Here is a 20,000-nt window from a genome sequence, read left to right as displayed (position 1 = left end):
GCTGTTACTACATCCACGACTATTACTACTACATCCACGACTACTGCTGCTGCTGTTACTACATCCACGACTATTACTACTACATCCACGACTACTGCTGCTGCTGTTACTACATCCACAACTATTACTACTACATCCACGACTACTACTGCTGCTACTACTACTACTGCTGCTGCTGCTGCTACTGCTACTACTACTACTACTAATGCTGCCACCACCAATCGCCATAGTTTAAGCTGTTATTCATGGTGGTGTGCTGTGCCTAGGTTTATTTCACCCAAAGAAAATGACAGAAGTCAAATTACAGTACTTTCCCTGTCCACACGCTTTAGCCCTCTGTAGCACGTCAACTTCCCCCCGAATGCTGTCGGTGTTGTGGTCAGAGTTGAGGAAATAACCAACAGCCATCTCTGGGTGACTGGGTGATGTGATGAGTAGCTTTCTGCCTGGCCTGGTCTGAGTGAATGAAGATGTATCCCATCTCTGCCGCCAGTGTAGCAGGCGGGGACACCTCGTCAGTGGCAGCCTCCTGTGTGTAGTAGAGGTTCCTTCCTGGCCTGAGTGAATGAAGATGTATCCCATCTCTGCCGCCAATGTAGCAGGTCTGTGGCAGCCCCATGTCGTGAGTAGCAGTTTTACTGTCTCTGGCTGAGAGGTGACTATCCATCTCTGCCTGCCTTCAATGTAGCGGTTCAGTGGCAGCTTCCCCATCGTGTGTAGTAGTAGTACACTAGGGTTCATCCCGTCTCTTGTCTGTCTGTGGCCCAGGGGTGATGGTGCTATCAGCCTGTCTCTGTTATCACCCCCTGTTGACATGCCATCAGCCAGCCAGCAGGACACTGCTCTCCCTCTCTCTTTTCTACTCTCTTTTTCACGCTCCACCTCGGACTCCGGCTTTCTTGTTCTTTTGTCCCTTTTTCTACTCCTCCTGCTGTTTCTTTTTCGCTCTCCCTTGCCTCTACCTTTCCCTCTTGCCTCTACCTTTCCCTCTCCCCCTTGCCTCTCCCTTCCCCTCTCCCTTTCCCTCTCCTCCCTCTACCTTTCCCTCTCCTCCCTCTACCTTTCCCTCTCCTCCCTCTACCTTTCCCTCTCCTCCCTCTCCCCCCTCTACCAATCCCTCCTACCTTCCCCTCTTTTTACTATTGTCTCTCTCCTCTCCAGCTACACTTCCTTCCTCTCGCCTCATCCGTCTCTCTGCCAGACGCTTGTCCAATGCGCCTCACCTCTCGCTCCATGGCCGGGCCTGCCGTCAAATAACTTCATTAGCTTTCCACCTCTGTCACGCTGGCCTGCTCCCCCACTAACAACTGGCTCCTGTTTTCTCCAGGAGAAGAGGAGAAAGAGGTGGCTGCTGGGCTAGTGTCTACACACACACACACACACACACACACACACACACACACACACACACACACACACACACACACACACACACACACACACACACACACACGGGCAGGCAGGTGGAGTGGAAGGCAGCAACAATAGCTGACAGTGTGTATACTGAGCTGGACAGAGAAGTGTAGATACTGAGGGCTGACAGTAGAGAGGATGGACCAGAGGTCACATATGAGAAGTGTTGACTGACTGGCTGGCTGACTCTGTTCATGTCTAGTGGTCGAGAGGAAAATACATTATTGAGAAGAGGTTGTAACATGTTGTGTCTGCCCACCCCAACAGGTGTTGTCAGATGAATCTTAAACAATATTTGAATGAGAGAATAGGTGACTGGATATCTTACAGTATATTATGTAGACATATTGGTTGGGTATAAAACGTGTGAACGCACAAGCACACTCACACACAGACAAACACACTACATCATTAAGATACTCCAACTGCATCAAACACGGCATCCAACGCTTTCGCTCTTTTTCTCTCTCTTTCTCTCGCTCTCTCCTCTGAGATAAATAAGACACCCTCAGCACCAATGATAATTCCTCCCACAAGCCCCTGCTTCAGCGGCGTGCCAATTATTCACACCCGGCCCGGGGTCACGCTCGCTGTCACCTCCAAACAGGGTCATAGCGGGGACCGCCATTATTACCTGTCTGAGGGGTCCTGCGAGTAGCGTCCTAAGCGGGCACCATCCACGCATTTCAAAGTACCTCCGCGGCCTTTCATCTTTCACCTCTCAAATCAGAATGAGGAGGATCACACTGGGTAGGCTGTCGGTTGTGTCAGAGTTGCCGTGCGGGGGAGAAATCAAAGGGGATTGGTCGTAACACCCAGAGGAGAATCAGGGCAGCCTAAAAAATGATGAGGTCAGAGGTCAGAGAGAGTTCACTGGCTTCTTTATGCCTGGGGAACTCAGTCAGATCCTACTCGTTCTCTTTTTCTCTCTCCTTTGCCGTCTGTCACTTTATTTAGCTATTTTGTTATCAGTTCAAGTCAATTCAAGGGGCTTTATTGGCATGAGAAACATATGTTAACATTGCCAAAGCAAGTGAAGATAATATACAGTGGGGGAAAAAAGTATTTGATCCCCTGCTGATATTGTACGTTTGCCCACTTACAAAGAAATGATCAGTCTATAATTTTAATAGTTGGTTTATTTGAACAGTGAGAGACAGAATAACAACAAAATAATCCAGAAAAACGCATGTCAAAAATGTTATAAAATGATTAGCATTTTAATGAGGGAAGTAAGTATTTGACCCCTCTGCAAAACATGACTTAGTACTTGGTGGCAAAACCCTTGTTGGCAATCAGAGGTCAGACGTTTCTTGTAGTTGGCCACCAGGTTTGCACACATCTCAGGAGGGATTTTGTCCCAGATCTTCTCCAAGTCATTAAGGTTTCGAGGCTGACGTTTGGCAACTCGAACCTTCAGCTCCCTCCACAGATTTTCTATGGGATTAAGGTCTGGAAACTGGATAGGTCACTCCAGGACCTTAATGTGCTTCTTCTTGAGCCACTCCTTTGTTGCCTTGGCCGTGTGTTTTGGGTCATTGTCATGCTGGAATACCCATCCACGACCCATTTTCAATGCCCTGACTGAGGGAAGGAGGATCTCACCCAAGATTTGACGGTACATGGCCCCGTCCATCGTCCCTTTGATGCGGTGAAGTTGTCCTGTCCCCTTAGCAGAAAAACACCCCCAAAGCATAATGTTTCCACCTCCATGTTTGACGGTGGAGATGGTGTTCTTGGGGTCATAGGCAGCATTCCTCCTCCAAACACGGCGAGTTGAGTTGATGCCAAAGAGCTCCATTTTGGTCTCATCTGACCACAACACTTTCACCAGTTGTCCTCTGAGTCATTCAGATGTTCATTGGCAAACTTCAGACGGGCATGTATATGTGCTTTCTTGAGCAGGGGGACCTTGCGGGCGCTGCAGGATTTCAGTCCTTCACGGCGTAGTGTGTTTCCAATTGTTTTCTTGGTGACTATGGTCCCAGCTGCCTTGAGATCATTGACAAGATCCTCCCGTGTAGTTCTGGGCTGATTCCTCACCGTTCTCATGATCATTGCAACTCCACGAGGTGAGATCTTGCATGGAGCCCCAGGCCGAGGGATATTGACAGTTCTTTTGTGTTTCTTCCATTTGCGAATAATCGCACCAAATGTTGTCACCTTCTCACCAAGCTGCTTGGCGATGGTCTTGTAGCCCATTCCAGCCTTGTGTAGGTCTACAATCTTGTCCCTGACATCCTTGGAGAGCTCTTTGGTCTTGGCCATGGTGGAGAGTTTGGAATCTGATTGATTGATTGCTTCTGTGGACAGGTGTCTTTTATACAGGTAACACGCTGAGATTAGGAGCACTCCGTTTAAGAGTGTGCTCCTAATCTCAGCTCGTTACTATATAAAAGACACCTGGGAGCCAGAAATCTTTCTGATTGAGAGGGGGTCAAATACTTATTTCCCTCATTAAAATGCAAATCAATTTATAACATTTCTGACATGCGTTTTTCTGGATATTTTTGTTGTTATTCTGTCTCTCACTGTTCAAATAAACCTACCTTTAAAATTATAGGCTGATCCTTTCTTTGTCAGTGGGCAAACGTACAAAATCAGCAGGGGATCAAATACTTTTTCCCCCACTGTACAAAAGTGAAATAAACAAAAATGAACAGTAAACATTACACTCAGACGTTCCAAAATAATAAAATACATTCAAATGTCATATGTCTATATACAGTGTTGAAACGATGTGCAAATAGTAGAAGTACTAAAGGGAATGTAAATAAACATAGATATAGGTTGTATTTACAATGGTGTTCTTCACTGGTTGCCCTTTTCTTGTGGCAACAGGTCACGTGTGGTATTCTTGTGGTATTTCACCCAATAGATATGAGAGTTTATCAAAATGTGATTTGTTTTCAAATTCTTTGTGGATCTGTGTAATCAGAGGGAAACGTGTGTCTCTAATATGGTCATTTACATTTACATTTTAGTCATTTAGCAGACGCTCTTATCCAGAGCGACTTACAGTAGTGAATGCATACATTTCATACATTTTTTTTTCATTCTCCGTATTGGTCCCCCGTGGGAATCGAACCCACAACGCTGGCGTTGCAAACACCATGCTCTACCAACTGAGCCACACGGGACATTTGGCAGGAGGTTGGCAGGAGGTTAGTGTTACGGATACAGGTATCCTGTGTGTGTATTTGTTTTCTCTCCTTCTGCCCTAGTCACAGGTGTCACTCGTCAGTCACCACTGAAGACACACCTGCTCCTTTTCCCTTACCCAATCACATCCCCTTTCCCTCGGTTTAAAGGTATCCCAATCAATTCTCTCTGCAGATCTCTCTTTTGTTTTTGCACCTACATGTCACTTTGTCTGTTATCCTGTGAGTATTGTATTGTTATGGTGTATGACTGTTTGTTGGTGGGAAAAGGGGATAACCAGCCAAGTCGCCCATGGGCCTACATTACCCCTGGGAAAACAGTGTCTAAATACCCTAGTTAGAACTGGGCGGACCACCCACTGTATTTCTGGTTAGTTAGCTAGCTGTTCTTAAAGCAGGCTAGACTAGCTTAGGGGTTTGTTTGGATATTTATTATTTCTTTCCTTGGGTCCAGCGCAGCCCCCTTTTTCCCACACCCCATTACCGTGTGTTTAAAATAAACCTGAAGTGTTTGACGGTAGATTTAGGTTGTTTGTGGTTTTTTAGTTCTCACTGTTACTTTTTCACTGGGGTGATTTGCATGATATATGTTACGGGTCTCGTTTCCATCCTCCCTAGACTGCAGGGCCAAAGGGGTTCGTAACAGTTAGGAAGTGCAGCTCAGTTTCCACCTCAGATTGTGGGCAGTGGGCACTTCTCTTGAGAGCCAGGTCTGCCTACGGCGGCCTTTCTCAATAGCGAGGCTATGATCTCTCCCTCTGTCTTTTTATCCACCCCCCTTTTCCCTCTCTACATCCTCCACCCGTCCCTTATGGTCCTTCTCTCCATCCTCCACCCCTCTCCCTCTCTGTCTTACAGCCCTTCTCTCCATCCAACACCCCTCTACCTCACAGCCCTTCTCGCCATCCTACACCTCTCTCTCACTGCCCTTCTCTCCATCCTACACCTCTCTCTCACAGCCCTTCTCTCCATCCTACACCTCTCTCTCACAGCCCTTCTCTCCATCCTACACCTCCCTCTCACTGCCCTTCTCTCCATCCTTACACCTCTCTCTCACAGCCCTTCTCTCCATCCTACACCTCTCTCTCACAGCCCTTCTCTCCATCCTACACCTCCCTCTCACTGCCCTTCTCTCCATCCTACACCTCTCTCTCACAGCCCTTCTCTCCATCCTACACCTCTCTCTCACAGCCCTTCTCTCCATCCTACACCTCTCTCTCACAGCCCTTCTCTCCATCCTACCCCACTCTCTCTCACTGCACTTCTCTCCATCCTACCCCACTCTCTCTCACTGCACCTCTCTCCATCCTACCTCACTCTCTCTTACAGCCCTTCTCTCTATCCTACCCCACTCTCTCTTACAGCCCTTCTCTCTATCCTACCCCACTCTCTCTTACAGCCCTTCTCTCTATCCTACCCCACTCTCTCTCACAGCCCTTCTCTCCATCCTCCACCCCTCTCCCTCTGTCTTACAGCCCTTCTCTCCATCCTCTACCCCGCTCCCTCTCACTGCCCTTCTCTCCATCCTACACCTCTCTCTCACTGCCCTTCTCTCCATCCTACCCCACTCTCTCTCACTGCCCTTCTCTCCATCCTACCCCACTCTCTCTCACTGCCCTTCTCTCCATCCTACCCCACTCTCTCTCACAGCCCTTCTCTCCATCCTACCCCACTCTCTCTCTTACAGCCCTTCTCTCCATCCTCCAACCCCTCTCACAGCCTCTCTCTCCATCCCCCCCCCCCCCTCTCTCTCTCTTACAGCCCTTGTGGGATTGAGACAGGCACTGTGACAGCAGTGGTAAATCAGGAGATGAGCTGCCGCATGTACACACTCAATCGCTCTTGGCAGGGAGGTCAAAAGAAATAGTCCGGAGGTTCCCCTGAGAAGAAGCTTTACCTCTCTCCCCCCTCCCTTTCTCCTCCTCTCTACCCTCCCTGTCTGCTATACGGCCCAGCTAAGAGTGCAAAAGATCTGAGTAAAGCTTTGGGTGCAACCCCCCCCTTCTCTTTTTTACCAACCGCGCTCCAGAGATGACCATGAAAGCCCTCGGTAATCAAAAGGACCAGTATTCTATTAAAACATCATCGTTATCTCTAACATCACTCAAGTCCACTACTATCCGCTCCTTAAAAACAAAAGTGTGTCCTCCCATCTTTCAAATTCCCTCCGGTACTGCATGAATGACGCCGCCCTTGAACTAAGATGTCCGCCGCCCGTCCGCCACTCTACACTGGGCTGACATTGTGAGAGAAGAAGCCATCTTGGCTCCATCTCCTCTGGGACTTTCCTGGCTTGATTGCGAAGTCTGGGAGTGAAGTGCGACTGGCACCCGGGGGGCACCGGCGCGGAGCAGAACTGGAGGGGGAGGGGTTAACTAAGCCTGCCCAGTCCCTCCGCGATGCACATCGCACGGCGCATCCTAGCCAGGGTCACGGAGCAGAAGTTAAGGGCGCTAATCATTTCAAATTATGAATTCTTCTTAATTTATGAATTATGCATACATTTTTAATTAATCTAATGTTCCGAGGGTTTTCTACCCCCCCCTCCTCCCCATCCCTTGTCCCTCTCCTCCTTCCGCATCCCTCGTTCAGGAGATCTCAATCTAATTAGATGGCATTAGGAGTTAGAGTGGCAGCCTCAACCCCGACCTTGGCACCCAACCTCGGGCACACCTTTCCCCATCAATCTTCAGCCATTGTCTCAAAGTAACTGATCCTTTGCCATCATCACAACACGGTGGACTGCATCTCAACAAACCTGATATGATACCTAGCGTTATTCTGGCTAACGATAGCGTGTTTGTTGTTGATGAGGTTGGATTGGAGAGGCAAAGCAGAGTGTTGGGGTTATTGGATTGATGAGTTGACGTTCATTGACATTCATGACGAAACCCTAGGAAATATGCTAAGACGGTAAAAAGTCCTGAAATGGCCATCAAAAGTTGCCCACTAGTCTAACGCCTACATAAACCTTTTGTGAAATCTCTTCAGTGATGAATAGGTGTTGGACTGGGTGGCCGATAGTGAGTGTTGTTATTGATGGGTGTTGCTGTCATGGTTACCTGAGAGCTTCATGAGCAGGTCGGTGGCTGTCTTGGTGGTGATGTCCGGGCTGAAGAGGGACGCCGCCGTTGGACCTCCACCAGGACTGGATCGCACCCCCACCCCGACTCCCCCCATAGAGAGGTCCAGGGAGTTGCCACTGCTACCAGGTCGCTCCCGCTCCCTGTCCCTGCAGAGGGTGAAGGGTGACAGCACTGACAGCTCCCTCTCCTGGGGCTCTTCTTTTATATAGACGTGGTGGTTGGAGACTCCAGGGGAGCTCTGGTTCCCTGCGTCCGACTGGAGAGGGGACTCCCCGGGGTTGTAATCGCCCATGAGTGACCCCTCGCCCTCTGTGTCCGTGGTGGCCTCTTCCTTGACCTTGACCCCGTCGGAGGCGGACCCGGAGCGGGGGAAGTGCTGGTGGCAGCGCATGTGGAGCTTGAGGCTGAAGTGGCGCGAGGAGGTGAAAGGGCAAAGTTCGCACTGGAACGTCTCGCCCCGGTCCTGATGCTGGTGGACCTGGGATACAGGGATAGGATGAGTGGTGGGGGTACCCGCCGCATTGTCACGGTAACAACAGTCAAAGCAATGATGCTCATTTGAGGACAAGACACTGAAAATGTGCCTACGGTACAATAGAGCAATGCGTCGGCGTGTTGCCCATTCAACGTGTGTCAATGTTTCGGGCTAATTGTATCTGTCCCTATGCAAATAAATCATTGAAATAAAATGAGTAAAAGAGATTAAATAAGAGCGTAAAACAGTAAGGATTCCCTCAACACCTGGAGCTTCTCGCTCTTGTTTAAACCCCCTCTAGCTTTGGTCTACTAACTACAGTATAATTTGAGGCACGTTACCCGCTACACTAGAGGTGACTGACTAGAGCGTGCACCTCCCTTCCTTTGAGCAATTAGTAGCATTAGCACCACTTCCACGATTACGACCTCAGAGGATGGATAAAACGACGAGGTTACAGGTCAAAGGTCAAAGGAGGCATCACAGGCTCCCATCATCTCACCTTCATGTGGGACTTGAGATTGTCTTTGCGGGCGCAGCGGAAGGGGCACAGGGGACACTGGTGACTCTTCAGGCCGGTGTGGATCACCATGTGTCTCTTCCAGTAGCTCTTCCTCTTGATGACCAGGCCACACACCGGACACTGGAACGGCTTCCCTCCGTCCTCCCCCGGGGAACCTGGGAGAGTAGAGGAAAAAGAGGGGATGAGACGTTTATTTATTTCACCTTTATTTAACCAGGGAGTTCCAGTGAGGTCAGAATAATTATTTACCAAGGGATACCTGGCTGAGAAGGGCAACTCAGTAAAAATACAAGTAATTTAGTGCATACAGTCCCCTGAACAAATACTTAAGCAATGCGTCATTCCTTCCTCGTTTGCTTGATGTCAGTACACCTATCCGATCTAGAAGTGTCTGGTAAGGTGTAAGTAAGGTTTCCACTTCATAGCTTTCCCCAATCCAGCCCATGTCAGATCTGTGATTACCTCAAGGAAGAAAAGAAGGAAGCTAGGAAGGTGAAGGATACATTTCTGAAGTATTGGAACAGGTCCATTTCTCGAGCTGGAAATTGCTTGGGACCTCACCACACGATATTATCATGAAACTAAGGTGCCGATACAATATGCATTACGAATTCTCACCATTCTATATGTATTGCGATTCCATATACTGCAGTTTTATTGCGATTTGATGTTCCAAACATATTGCTCACCATATGTCTGCTGCAGAGAGACAAGAGAGAGAGCCATGAGAACACGAGTCTTGATCAGTCAGGGAAAATAGAAGTGCTGAAAACATCTTGGCTCCCTATTTAAAAAGAACATGGAGAACAAGCTATAGGATCAAAAATACATTAGTTATGGCGCAGGTACAGCCGACTAGCGCTAGCTAACGCTACATGGATTTTTTAAACAAATCTATACAATATCGTCCAAAAATAATATTGCGATATGCAACTATCGACCCCCCCCCAATCACTAGTCCATTCCTTCCTTTCCAGAGAGGAGTTACGGACTACGGAGCCTCTCTAAGGTTACTGACTTTGTCACAATTCCCACACCTCTACTAGGTGAGACACGACCTCTAGACACCTCAAGCTGAGAACGTTCAACAAAGCCTGCTGTGCGTCTGCGAACAAAATAAGTCAAACTCAAGGATGTTTTATTATCTCGATTATTGTTGTTGGCTTCATTTCCGGCCTCTATTACGCAGTTTAATTGGGCTTATTAGGACACGGCATGATTGCATTACAAATTCACCACGGGCCTGTCATCGATGGCTTCATAAGTATTCTCCTCCTGTTCCTTGGAAAACATCTGGTAATCAGTGTTTGGTGAAATTACCGCGCTCAGCCATTCATTGACCCCGGGTGTAAAACCTCGAGACTGCCTATTTGCAACAATAAACTGCCATCTGCGGTCCAACCGACTGGAGCGAGGGAGAGAGAGAGAGGGGGAGGAGAGAGAGAGAGGGGGGGAGAGAGAAGAGAGGGGGAGGAGAGAGAGAGAGGGGGAGGAGGAGAGAGAGAGGGGGGAGAGAGAGAGAGAAGAGAGGGGGAGGAGAGAGAGGGGGAGGAGGAGAGAGAGAGGGGGGAAGAGAGAGAGAGAAGAGAGGGGGAGGAGAGAGAGGGGGAGGAGAGAGAGAGGAGAGAAGATAACCGTGGACTCCTTGCTCATTGGAGGATGTAGGGGAAGAGGTGGAGGAGAAAGAAAAAAGATGGAACAGCGTTTAACTGGTCAGTACATCAGATAGGGGATTCTCTCTCTCTCTCTCCAGGGCAATCAAGATCAATTATCAAGAAATGTCTAAAATATGTAGAATTACACAGATTTATGTAACACTAAATATAGGCTAAATGTGTAACAATTTCATACCAGACCAGCCAACTGCAATAAAACAAAACAAAACAAACAATAACCAAGGGCATGTTTTTTCTGTCTGGCCACCAGACAAGTAAGTGCATTTGTACAGCATTCCACCGCGACCTTGACGGCTGCAGGTTACCGCCGACAACCCTTTTTAACATGCAGATCACAGAATATTACATTGACTGCCTCTCTCTCTCTCAAGTCAATCTGATCCAGCCATTTTAGATTTGGCTTAAGGGTTACGACACAATCCTTCAAAAGTGGCCATCCATCTACCCTGGAACACACTCCACTGTTCTCCCTAAAGGCTGCTCATTTTCAGAGAGGAGAGACAGGAGAGAGAGTTGTGTGTGTGTGTGTGTGTGTGTGTGTGTGTGTCGGTATTGTATTTTGTATTTATTAAGGAGCCCCGTTAGCTACTCTTCTTGGGGTCCAGCAACATTAAGGCAGTTATATACAATTATAAATATTACATGACATTACATTTCACAACCCATTAAGTGTGTCCTCAGGCCACTACTCCACTACCACATATCTACAACACAAAACCCATGTATACATGTGTGCAGAGTGCATGAGTCAGCATGTGTATGTATGTGTCTGTGACTGTGTGTGTCTGTGTCTGTGACTGTGTGTGTCTGTGACTGTGTGACTGTGTGACTGTGTGACTGTGTGACTGTGTGTGTGTGTGTGTGTGTGTGTGTGTGTGTGTGTGTGTGTGTGTGTGTGTGTGTGTGTGTGACTGTGTGTGTGTCTCTTCACAGTCCCTGCTGTTCTATAAGGTTTTTTTGTATCGATTTTTAAAATCTGATTCTACAGCTTGTGTCAGTTACCTGATGTGGAATAGAGTTCCATGTAGTCATGGCTCTGTGTAGTACTGTGCGCCTCCCATAGTCTGTTCTGGACCTGCCCAGTGTAAACTGATGGGATTGTGTTTGGCTGGGAGTCTGCTGAATGCTGATCTGAGGACAGAGGAGAAGGCCCTGACTGCAGACTCCTCTGGCTCCAACCTCCAACAGTCTGTACAGAGGTGACTGGTAAAGGGAGGTTGTTGGAGCCAGAAGCGTCTGCAGAACAGACACGGCTATGGACACTCGGTTCCTACCGTGCTGAGAGCACACACCGCAGATCCGAGCGCAAATGTTTTGGGTTGGACATCCTGCCAGGCCCACAGACCTTTTCCCAGACTCAGGCCAGAGGGGGAGGGGGATTCGCTCTCTCTCTCTATCAAAAGTGGGGCGAGCAAGCAAAAAAATTCAAATACATGAATAAAGTAAATACAAACCTCACCAAGAGATTTTAGCTGTTTTATAATGAGAGTCATAGGGACCAGGGTTTGAGTACCATTCTGGGTACCCTACAAATTATACAACGGGTGGGTCTAATCCTGAATTCTGATTGGTTAAAAGCGCATTCCAGCCGGTGTCTATTCCACAAGTTACCACCAACTAAAGCTATGACGTTAAAATGCCTATTTAGCGTTAAAATGCCTATTTAGTCTGTTTCATCTGACTGCACTATCCACTGTCTCAGCCTAGGCAGGGACATTATCAACTTTATCTCCACTACAAAAAGCATCTAGACATTATCTCACATTTCTTTTAGACTGACATTTAGTTTTCAACAGAAAAGATTTTTATAAACCTTACTGTCTCTCCGACATTTGCAACATTGTTTCAATATTCCAATTCGATCTCCAACTGTTCCATAGTAATGAACGTGTAGGGGTCGGGACGAGAGAGAGGCAGGCAGCGTTTCTCAGCCAGTCTAAATCATTTATCAGCTGGCATCATTTTTATGGATATATACAAAAGAAAAATGTCAATTGATAAAAGGTAAAACGAAAAACTAAATGCAGCTGGTTTGCAGTCTTTCCAGCTTCAGGATGAAGTTATTGTGTTAGCTGTGTTGTTGGCTAGCTCCTCTGAACAACAGTGTCCTGACGAGAGAGCACATTTCTATGCCAGGTGAAATAATGCCTCATTAGCTCATTGTTATGGATGTATCCAAATAAATGTCACTAGAACACAGCTTAAACAAATGCAGCCACTGTTGTTATTCTTTCTGCACCGTTTGACGTGACTGTACAGTTAGCCGTAGTTGGCTAGCTAGCAACAAGGGATAAGAAAGTTGCCAGCCAGTATGGCATGGAACATTTAGACTGAACGACTGGGTCGCGTCTCTGAAACCATAAAGACTGAACAACTGGGTCGCGTCCATAGATGCAGAACAAAAAGACTGAACGACTGGGTCACGTGCATAGATACAGAACAAAAAGAGTGAACGACTGGGTCGCGTGCATAGATACAGAACAAAAAGAGTGAACGACTGGGTCGCATGCATAGATACAGAACAAAAAGACTGAAAGACTGGGTAGCGTCCAAAGATACAGAACAAAAAGACTGAACGACTGGGTCACGTGCATAGATACAGAACAAAAAGACTGAAAGACTGGGTAGCGTCCATAGATACAGAACAAAAAGAGTGAACGACTGGGTCGCGTGCATAGATACAGAACAAAAAGAGTGAACGACTGGGTCGCGTGCATAGATACAGAACAAAAAGAGTGAACGACTGGGTCGCATGCATAGATACAGAACAAAAAGAGTGAACGACTGGGTCGTGTCCATAGATACAGAACAAAAAGAGTGAACGACTGGGTCGCGTGCATAGATACAGAACAAAAAGACTGTCTCTGACAACCGAACCGACAGAACGAACGACCAGCCGGCTCGGGTAGCAACTCTAGATTTGTTTCGGGACTATATCTTGTGGAAGGATGAAATAGTATTTAGAAATTCATCAAAATAACGTTTTTAATGAAAATATGTAAATCATTATTTGAATATGTTGGTAACCGGTAACGCGTTGTATAAAAATGACAATGCCCTCGAAGCCGGTGTTTGGAGGATATTGTAACGACCCTGGGTTTATAAGCGCGGAAATCGACTCTGCCGCTCGAGCATGCTTTTGCGGCACAGTTGATAGCGCGCCGGACTTCGGGCTTGAAGGTCGAGGGTTCGAGACCTGCTCCCTGTCTGCTGTTTCTTTGCACGGTTTGCCGGCCGGAGACAATATATCCTCCCAACACCGGCTTCGAGGGCATCGTCACTTAATTAACAGCATTGGTTCCGGTGTTAAATAGCACCATTGAAAGCAGTGAAGGCATAGTTCTGCCATTGTCCATGATTAATGTGCTAGTTGAAATATATATCATTATACTAAAGTAATCAGACCTATTCTTACTATATTAAACTGCTTCAGCTTCTATTCAGCTTGAAATCTTCATTTAATACTTCCATTACTATAACAAAATATATTTTTTGGACAGCTGAAGCAAGCACACCCATTTTCTTCAGGAAATGTACCTATTCTAGATGAGTCATTTATCTTAGTTTAGAAGAGTTCACTGCAAGCTGACTACAGGCTAGCTTCCGAAATCAACTTATTAAAGTATCTACAAAACAAGTTTTATAGTGGCATAATCCAAAAGGAAGGCTACAACTTTTTTATTTTACTGTTCGCGGTTCACAAATTATTATTTTGATTCGCATGATTCGATTCACAGCGATTGAACCGAATCCCTACCACTACAATTGTGATTCAATTTGTCAAAAATAGTTTAAAATAATAATTTCTTATGAATAAAATAAAATAAAAAAACATTGTTTAAAAAAAATAAGAATGTATGTGAAGTGGGGCATTCGTAATACAGTAAATCAAATGTGTACGTCCTTAAAGTGTAATATAAAGGGATTCAACATATTAGAACATTTTCTTAGAGACCAGCTTTAATTCCATATAATAAGCAAAAGCTCGGAGAATATCTGTAAACGATAGTTTCAAAACAAGTTGAAAAGCTGAAGAGGATTTAACATCCGAGGACAGTTCAGGATGTGCAAAGTGAAATAAACTAGTACTGACAAACACCCTTGAAAAATGCAAGGTGAAATAACTGATTGAAATGCATTAAAAAAATCTGCTGTTGTTGTTCTGTTCAACCTGGGGTTGGGAAGGTCTTCCACAATGGTTCATTGTTGTAGAAAACCTTGCTAGAGAAACAACACCTTCTGAGATTGATGGATAGCGGCACTATGTTTGTCGCAAGGTTTATACAAAAGGTTCAATGTTTCGAACCTTGTCACGACGACAAAACCTAGCTGACATAATATCTTGATTAACTCACTATTACATTTACCAAACTGCAACAAAAAAAATGAATGTAGCTTGCTACTGTATATCCAAAAACTCACCATAAGGCTTATAGACAACAAATGCCACCTCAGGAAGAAATTGTGTAGGGTCAGGGTGGATTAGCCTACCTGCTTGGCTGCTGGGTTTGGCCCTTCCCTTAGGGGTGGAGGGCAGCAGCAGGTCCATGGTGCTCTGGGGCCCTGTGGGGGTCCCTGCCTTCTGGTTCCTGTCCAGCAGGGGCCTGATGTCCTCCTGGATGGCCCCTGCTCCTGCTGAGGGCCTCCATTTTATCAGCAAGGAGGTTCCCTGTCGCCCGGGCTGCCACCTCCTTGAGGAGCGCAGCCGAGGAAGTCATAGAGACCAGGGAGAGGAAGGAGGAGCCGGGGGAGGGTTGGTGGTCTGATGATGAGGAGGTGGAGGTGATCTGGGAGCGCTCGCTCACCTTCTTGGACAGGGCTGCTAGCGTGGAGCTGGCCGACTGAGGGCTGAAGGGGGAGGTGAAGGCATCGAAGCGTACCGAGTCGTCCGTTCCTCCCCGGCTCCCTCCTCCCAGGGTGGGTACTGTAGAGCAGGAGGATGATGAAGAGGAAGTAGACGAGGCCACTACGGTGGCATTCTTGTCCTGTAAAACCGCGTTGGCTGCCGCTTTCAGCTTCTGGATGGCCGAGTCCGGTGATAGGCTGGACCCGCCGCTGGAGGCGGAGCAACCCGCCGGGGGCCACTTCCCGTCGCCGGCCACTCCCACCCACACGAAGCCAGCGCCGTTGCTCGGGGGCGACCACCGAGGCGAAGGGGTCGCAGGGCTCCTGCTTGATGGCGGTGGTCGACAATGGCAACAGAGGCGGGCGAGGCCGAGGCAGAGCCTCCACTGTTGTTGTTGTTGTTATTGGCCGCCAGTTTTCGGGCGAGGGCACTTAGCTGCTGAGCATGATGGGAGGAGGGGGAGAGGGTCAGGGCTGGAGCTAAGCCTATAGGGGGCGACTCTCCTCCCCTTCCTCTCATTCTACCCAGAAGTTCCCCATCCAGCTTCAATGACCCAGCCTCTAGGAGGCGCCGCAGGTTACTACTCAGGGGTTTCCCCAGGGCCTCGGAGGCAGCCTCTCCATAGAGCGAGGATACCACGGAGGAAAGGGTATCCTGGGCAGAGAACACCCCTCCGTCCACCCCCAGGCTCAGGAGCTCAAGGGAGGCTCGGTGGTGGTGGTGGTGGTGGCTGTGGACAGGCGTAGGGCAGCCCCCCAGGGAGCTCTCAGTCGAGGTGTCGGGGTGTTCCGGAGGTCGGTCTGGGGAGGGGGTGGGAGAGGAGCCCCCGTGGAGGAACAGCTCATGGTCGTCATGGATGTCGCCGCTGTACGACGACTCGGAGCGCGTGTCGGAGGCGTTCCCGTACCAGCCACCGCCGCCAACGCCGCCGCCGTCGTCCTCGACGGGACAGCAGCCCCCGTCGGGCCCACCCTCCTCGACGCTGTCCACATCTACAGGAGAGAAGAAGAAGAGACGTTTGGTGAGAGGAAAAGAGAGGAGGAAGGGATCATCATGATCAGAGCCGAGGACAAACCAGGGTCATGTTCATTGGATCATAAGCGGAGGGAAACGGGGAGGAGCTACCTGAACATATCCAATATGAAAACACTTGTTTTAGCTTTTTCTGTTGCAGTTTTACTAACAGTGTTCCCTAATGAACATTACCCAGGAAAGGACTGGATTTTGTCATTAAAGATAAACTCCAGGATCTTAAGCACAAGAAATCTGTAACATATAGTAGGATTATTTTTTTTTTACAAAATTGCAGGATGTAACATATCATACCAAACGGATGACGTAGTACACAATTTGATAACGGAGTACACAAAAAAAAAACAGGGACCACTTTAGGCTCTTGAGAATCAATTTCAAAACTACTGGCAAAAATTATACAAAAGTTTGAGAGCGCATCCTTAAGGATGCGCTCAATCTTGGAGGCATTGCCTTTAACAGCCTTGATTTGAGAGTTGATGTTGTAAATCAACAAGTCAGTAGTCACCTGTCCCCTGGATTACAAAGTGAGCCAGACTACTACACTATACACTCATTCTGACGCCTCCTTATCACAAGTGAGCACTCTCAATTCTATTTACCAGCTAAGTACAAAGGGAACAGCCTATTCAAAATACCAAATAGACTTCGGCGCTCTCAGCAAGGGGTAACTCACTGCCTTGGCAATGACTGAAGAAAATCATAATAAAAATCATAATAACACCGAAAATCCAAGGAGCTTTATTGCAACAAAATCCACCAGCTTTCCCAAGCCTTTCTCTCAGCACTGAGAATCACCAGCAACGGTGGATAAAATAACTTGAATGATTTTTCAATCCTTTATTTTCAACATATGTTTTTTTCCCAGGGTCAATTTTTTTTCTCCTCCCAAGGAGTTTAGTAACGGGGTTACCATGACAACATGACATTCCGTGAGGCTAGACAGCAAAGATTAGGGTAATGGAGGTTACAGAGCCTGTTTAATATTCATGAGGATGCAGATACCACCAGGGAGCCAATAAGGATAGGGTTAAGGTCACCCAGGGTCATTAATATACACTTGGTGTATCAATATTCATAAGCAAAACATTACATCTTGCCAGACAAGGGCGAACAAAAGAAAGTGAGTATTCCTGAAACATATTAACCCCTTTCCATAAGAATATGTCAGAAAGCAACAAGCCTGGGCTAAGAAAATGTCAAAACTTTACTGTACTGGGAGGGGGGGACAGTAGAGGCTTCAACAAAAAAATAAACCCATTGAGCATCAACTGAAGAAAAAACAGTGAGAATAACCAAAAAAAAGGTCAGAGATGCCATGACACTCGTACACTGAGACACCATCTCTCCTCTCCACACACACACACACACACACACACACACACACACGTCATTTGAGCTCTCTTCTCTCTCCCTCTTGCTCACACACATCAAGGCTAGTCTTCACCTTGGCGACCCCGTCTAAGAACACTGGTGGGTTGCTTCTCTGTTTACAGGCAGAGGGGAAAGCGGTTGCCTCGGCAACCCCACCCGCAGGGGTCATTAGAGTCAGCTCACATCTGGTCTGGTCGTCACCGACTATGGGCCAGAGAGGTGACCGCAACCGTGGCCCGACCGCTCTGACCAAGCGTACATGTACAGCTACAAATCTACCCACCACGCAGGGACGCTAGTACACACTCCATCTCACACACACAGGAATCAGGACACACACACACCGTGGCAGAGGCCAGGGCAGGGAAAAGAAGACACTGAACACTTACAGGAGTCAGGACACTACACCTTACAACCAGAGACCTGACCTCTCTTTTTTTACACAGTTTATGTTGTGTGTGTGCCACCCTTTGTGTGTGTTTCTATGCACTGTGTGTCTTCCTTCACATTTCCTAAGACGACATTAAGCGAGGAAAGAAAGAGAAAGAGAGAGAGAGAGAGAGAGAGAGAGAGAGAGAGAGAGAGAGAGAGAGAGAGAGAGAGAGAGAGAGAGAGAGAGAGAGAGCGCGTGAGAGAGAATGTCAGCGGGTCTAAGACCTACTGTTTTTCCATGGCCGCCGTTCACTCCCACTGAAAGCTTTTAGTCACCTGAGCCGGGCCAGAGGGGAGAAGTATGCGAGGCATGACCCGCATCCATGTGACATGCTACAGAAAGAAAGCAGCCAGGCCCTAATGGCGGTAATGTCGTTAGTGGGAAATGGCTAGATTGCTGACCTGAGGTCTCAGGAGTACACAGTGGAGGGTTGTGGAGGGGGGGTGAATTTGAACTATCCCCCCTTTCCCTCCCTCTATCGACCTCTCCTTCTCCCTCTCTCCCTTCATCTCTCTTGCCCTTTGCTGCCCTCCCCCTCTCTTTCCCTAACTCTTCCCCTGCCTTTCTCGCTCTCCTTCCTGGATTTAGTGTTGAGGTCTCGAGACTCCTCCACACAACTCTACACCTCAAGACGCTAGGCTAGCCGTAACGCTACAATTCTCCCTCTGCCGCACCCCGCCGCCACGGCTGTGTATGACACAGGCAGGACCACCGTGTGTGTGTGTGTGTGTGTGTGAGTGTGTGTGAGAGACACAGGCAGGGCCACCACGTGGGCGGGCTGACATTTCACAAGGTCATATCTCTGGCCCAGGCACCGGGGAGGGGGGGCTTTGTCTAGGGCTCAGCGTGCACACGCACGCACACACACACTGTACTAGTCCACTACTACACATTACTGTACAGCCGAGGATATGGTTAAAAACAACCTAAACCCCTCCTCTACAGTACAGTGGTGGTGGTGGTGGTACAGTCTCTACAGTACAGTGGTGGTACAGTCTCTACAGTACAGTGGTGGTGATACAGTCTCTACAGTACAGTGGTGGTGGTGGTGGTACAGTCTCTACAGTACAGTGGTGGTGGTGGTGGTACAGTCTCTACAGTACAGTGGTGGTACAGTCTCTACAGTACAGTGGTGGTGATACAGTCTCTACAGTACAGTGGTGGTGATACAGTCTCTACAGTACAGTGGTGGTGATACACGTCTCTACAGTACAGTGGTGGTGATACAGTCTCTACAGTACAGTGGTGGTGATACAGTCTCTACAGTACAGTGGTGGTGATACAGTCTCTACAGTACAGTGGTGGTGGTGGTGGTACAGTCTCTACAGTACAGTGGTGGTACAGTCTCTACAGTACAGTGGTGGTGGTACAGTCTCTACAGTACAGTGGTGGTGGTGGTGATACAGTCTCTACAGTACAGTGGTGGTACAGTCTCTACAGTACAGTGGTGGTGGTGGTGGTACAGTCTCTACAGTACAGTGGTGGTACAGTCTCTACAGTACAGTGGTGGTGGTGGTGGTACAGTCTCTACAGTACAGTGGTGGTACAGTCTCTACAGTACAGTGGTGGTGGTGGTGATACAGTCTCTACAGTACAGTGGTGGTACAGTCTCTACAGTACAGTGGTGGTACAGTCTCTACAGTACAGTGGTGGTGGTGGTGGTACAGTCTCTACAGTACAGTGGTGGTACAGTCTCTACAGTACAGTGGTGATACAGTCTCTACAGTACAGTGGTGGTGGTGGTACAGTCTCTACAGTACAGTGGTGGTACAGTCTCTACAGTACAGTGGTGGTGGTGGTGGTACAGTCTCTACAGTACAGTGGTGGTGATACAGTCTCTACAGTACAGTGGTGGTGATACAGTCTCTACAGTACAGTGGTGGTGATACAGTCTCTACAGTACAGTGGTGGTGATACAGTCTCTACAGTACAGTGGTGGTGATACAGTCTCTACAGTACAGTGGTGGTGATACAGTCTCTA

The 20,000-nt window shown here is 47.9% G+C and overlaps 1 protein-coding gene across 1 annotated transcript in view; it reads right to left on the bottom strand.

The window, feature by feature from the left end:
* LOC115202237 (zinc finger protein 827-like) overlaps positions 1-20,000 on the bottom strand; it is a 111,469-nt gene that overhangs the window by 53,124 nt on the left and 38,345 nt on the right. Inside the window, 5 exon segments of the mRNA XM_029766225.1 lie at positions 7,637-8,138; positions 8,638-8,813; positions 14,826-14,985; positions 14,987-15,383; positions 15,386-16,172. Of these exon segments, the coding sequence (XP_029622085.1) occupies positions 7,637-8,138; positions 8,638-8,813; positions 14,826-14,985; positions 14,987-15,383; positions 15,386-16,172 (2,022 nt within the window).

This window comes from Salmo trutta, chromosome 11 (genome assembly GCF_901001165.1).
Source record: "Salmo trutta chromosome 11, fSalTru1.1, whole genome shotgun sequence".
NCBI classification, from domain to species: Eukaryota; Metazoa; Chordata; class Actinopteri; order Salmoniformes; family Salmonidae; genus Salmo; species Salmo trutta.
This window is presented reverse-complemented; position numbering and strand designations above follow the sequence as displayed.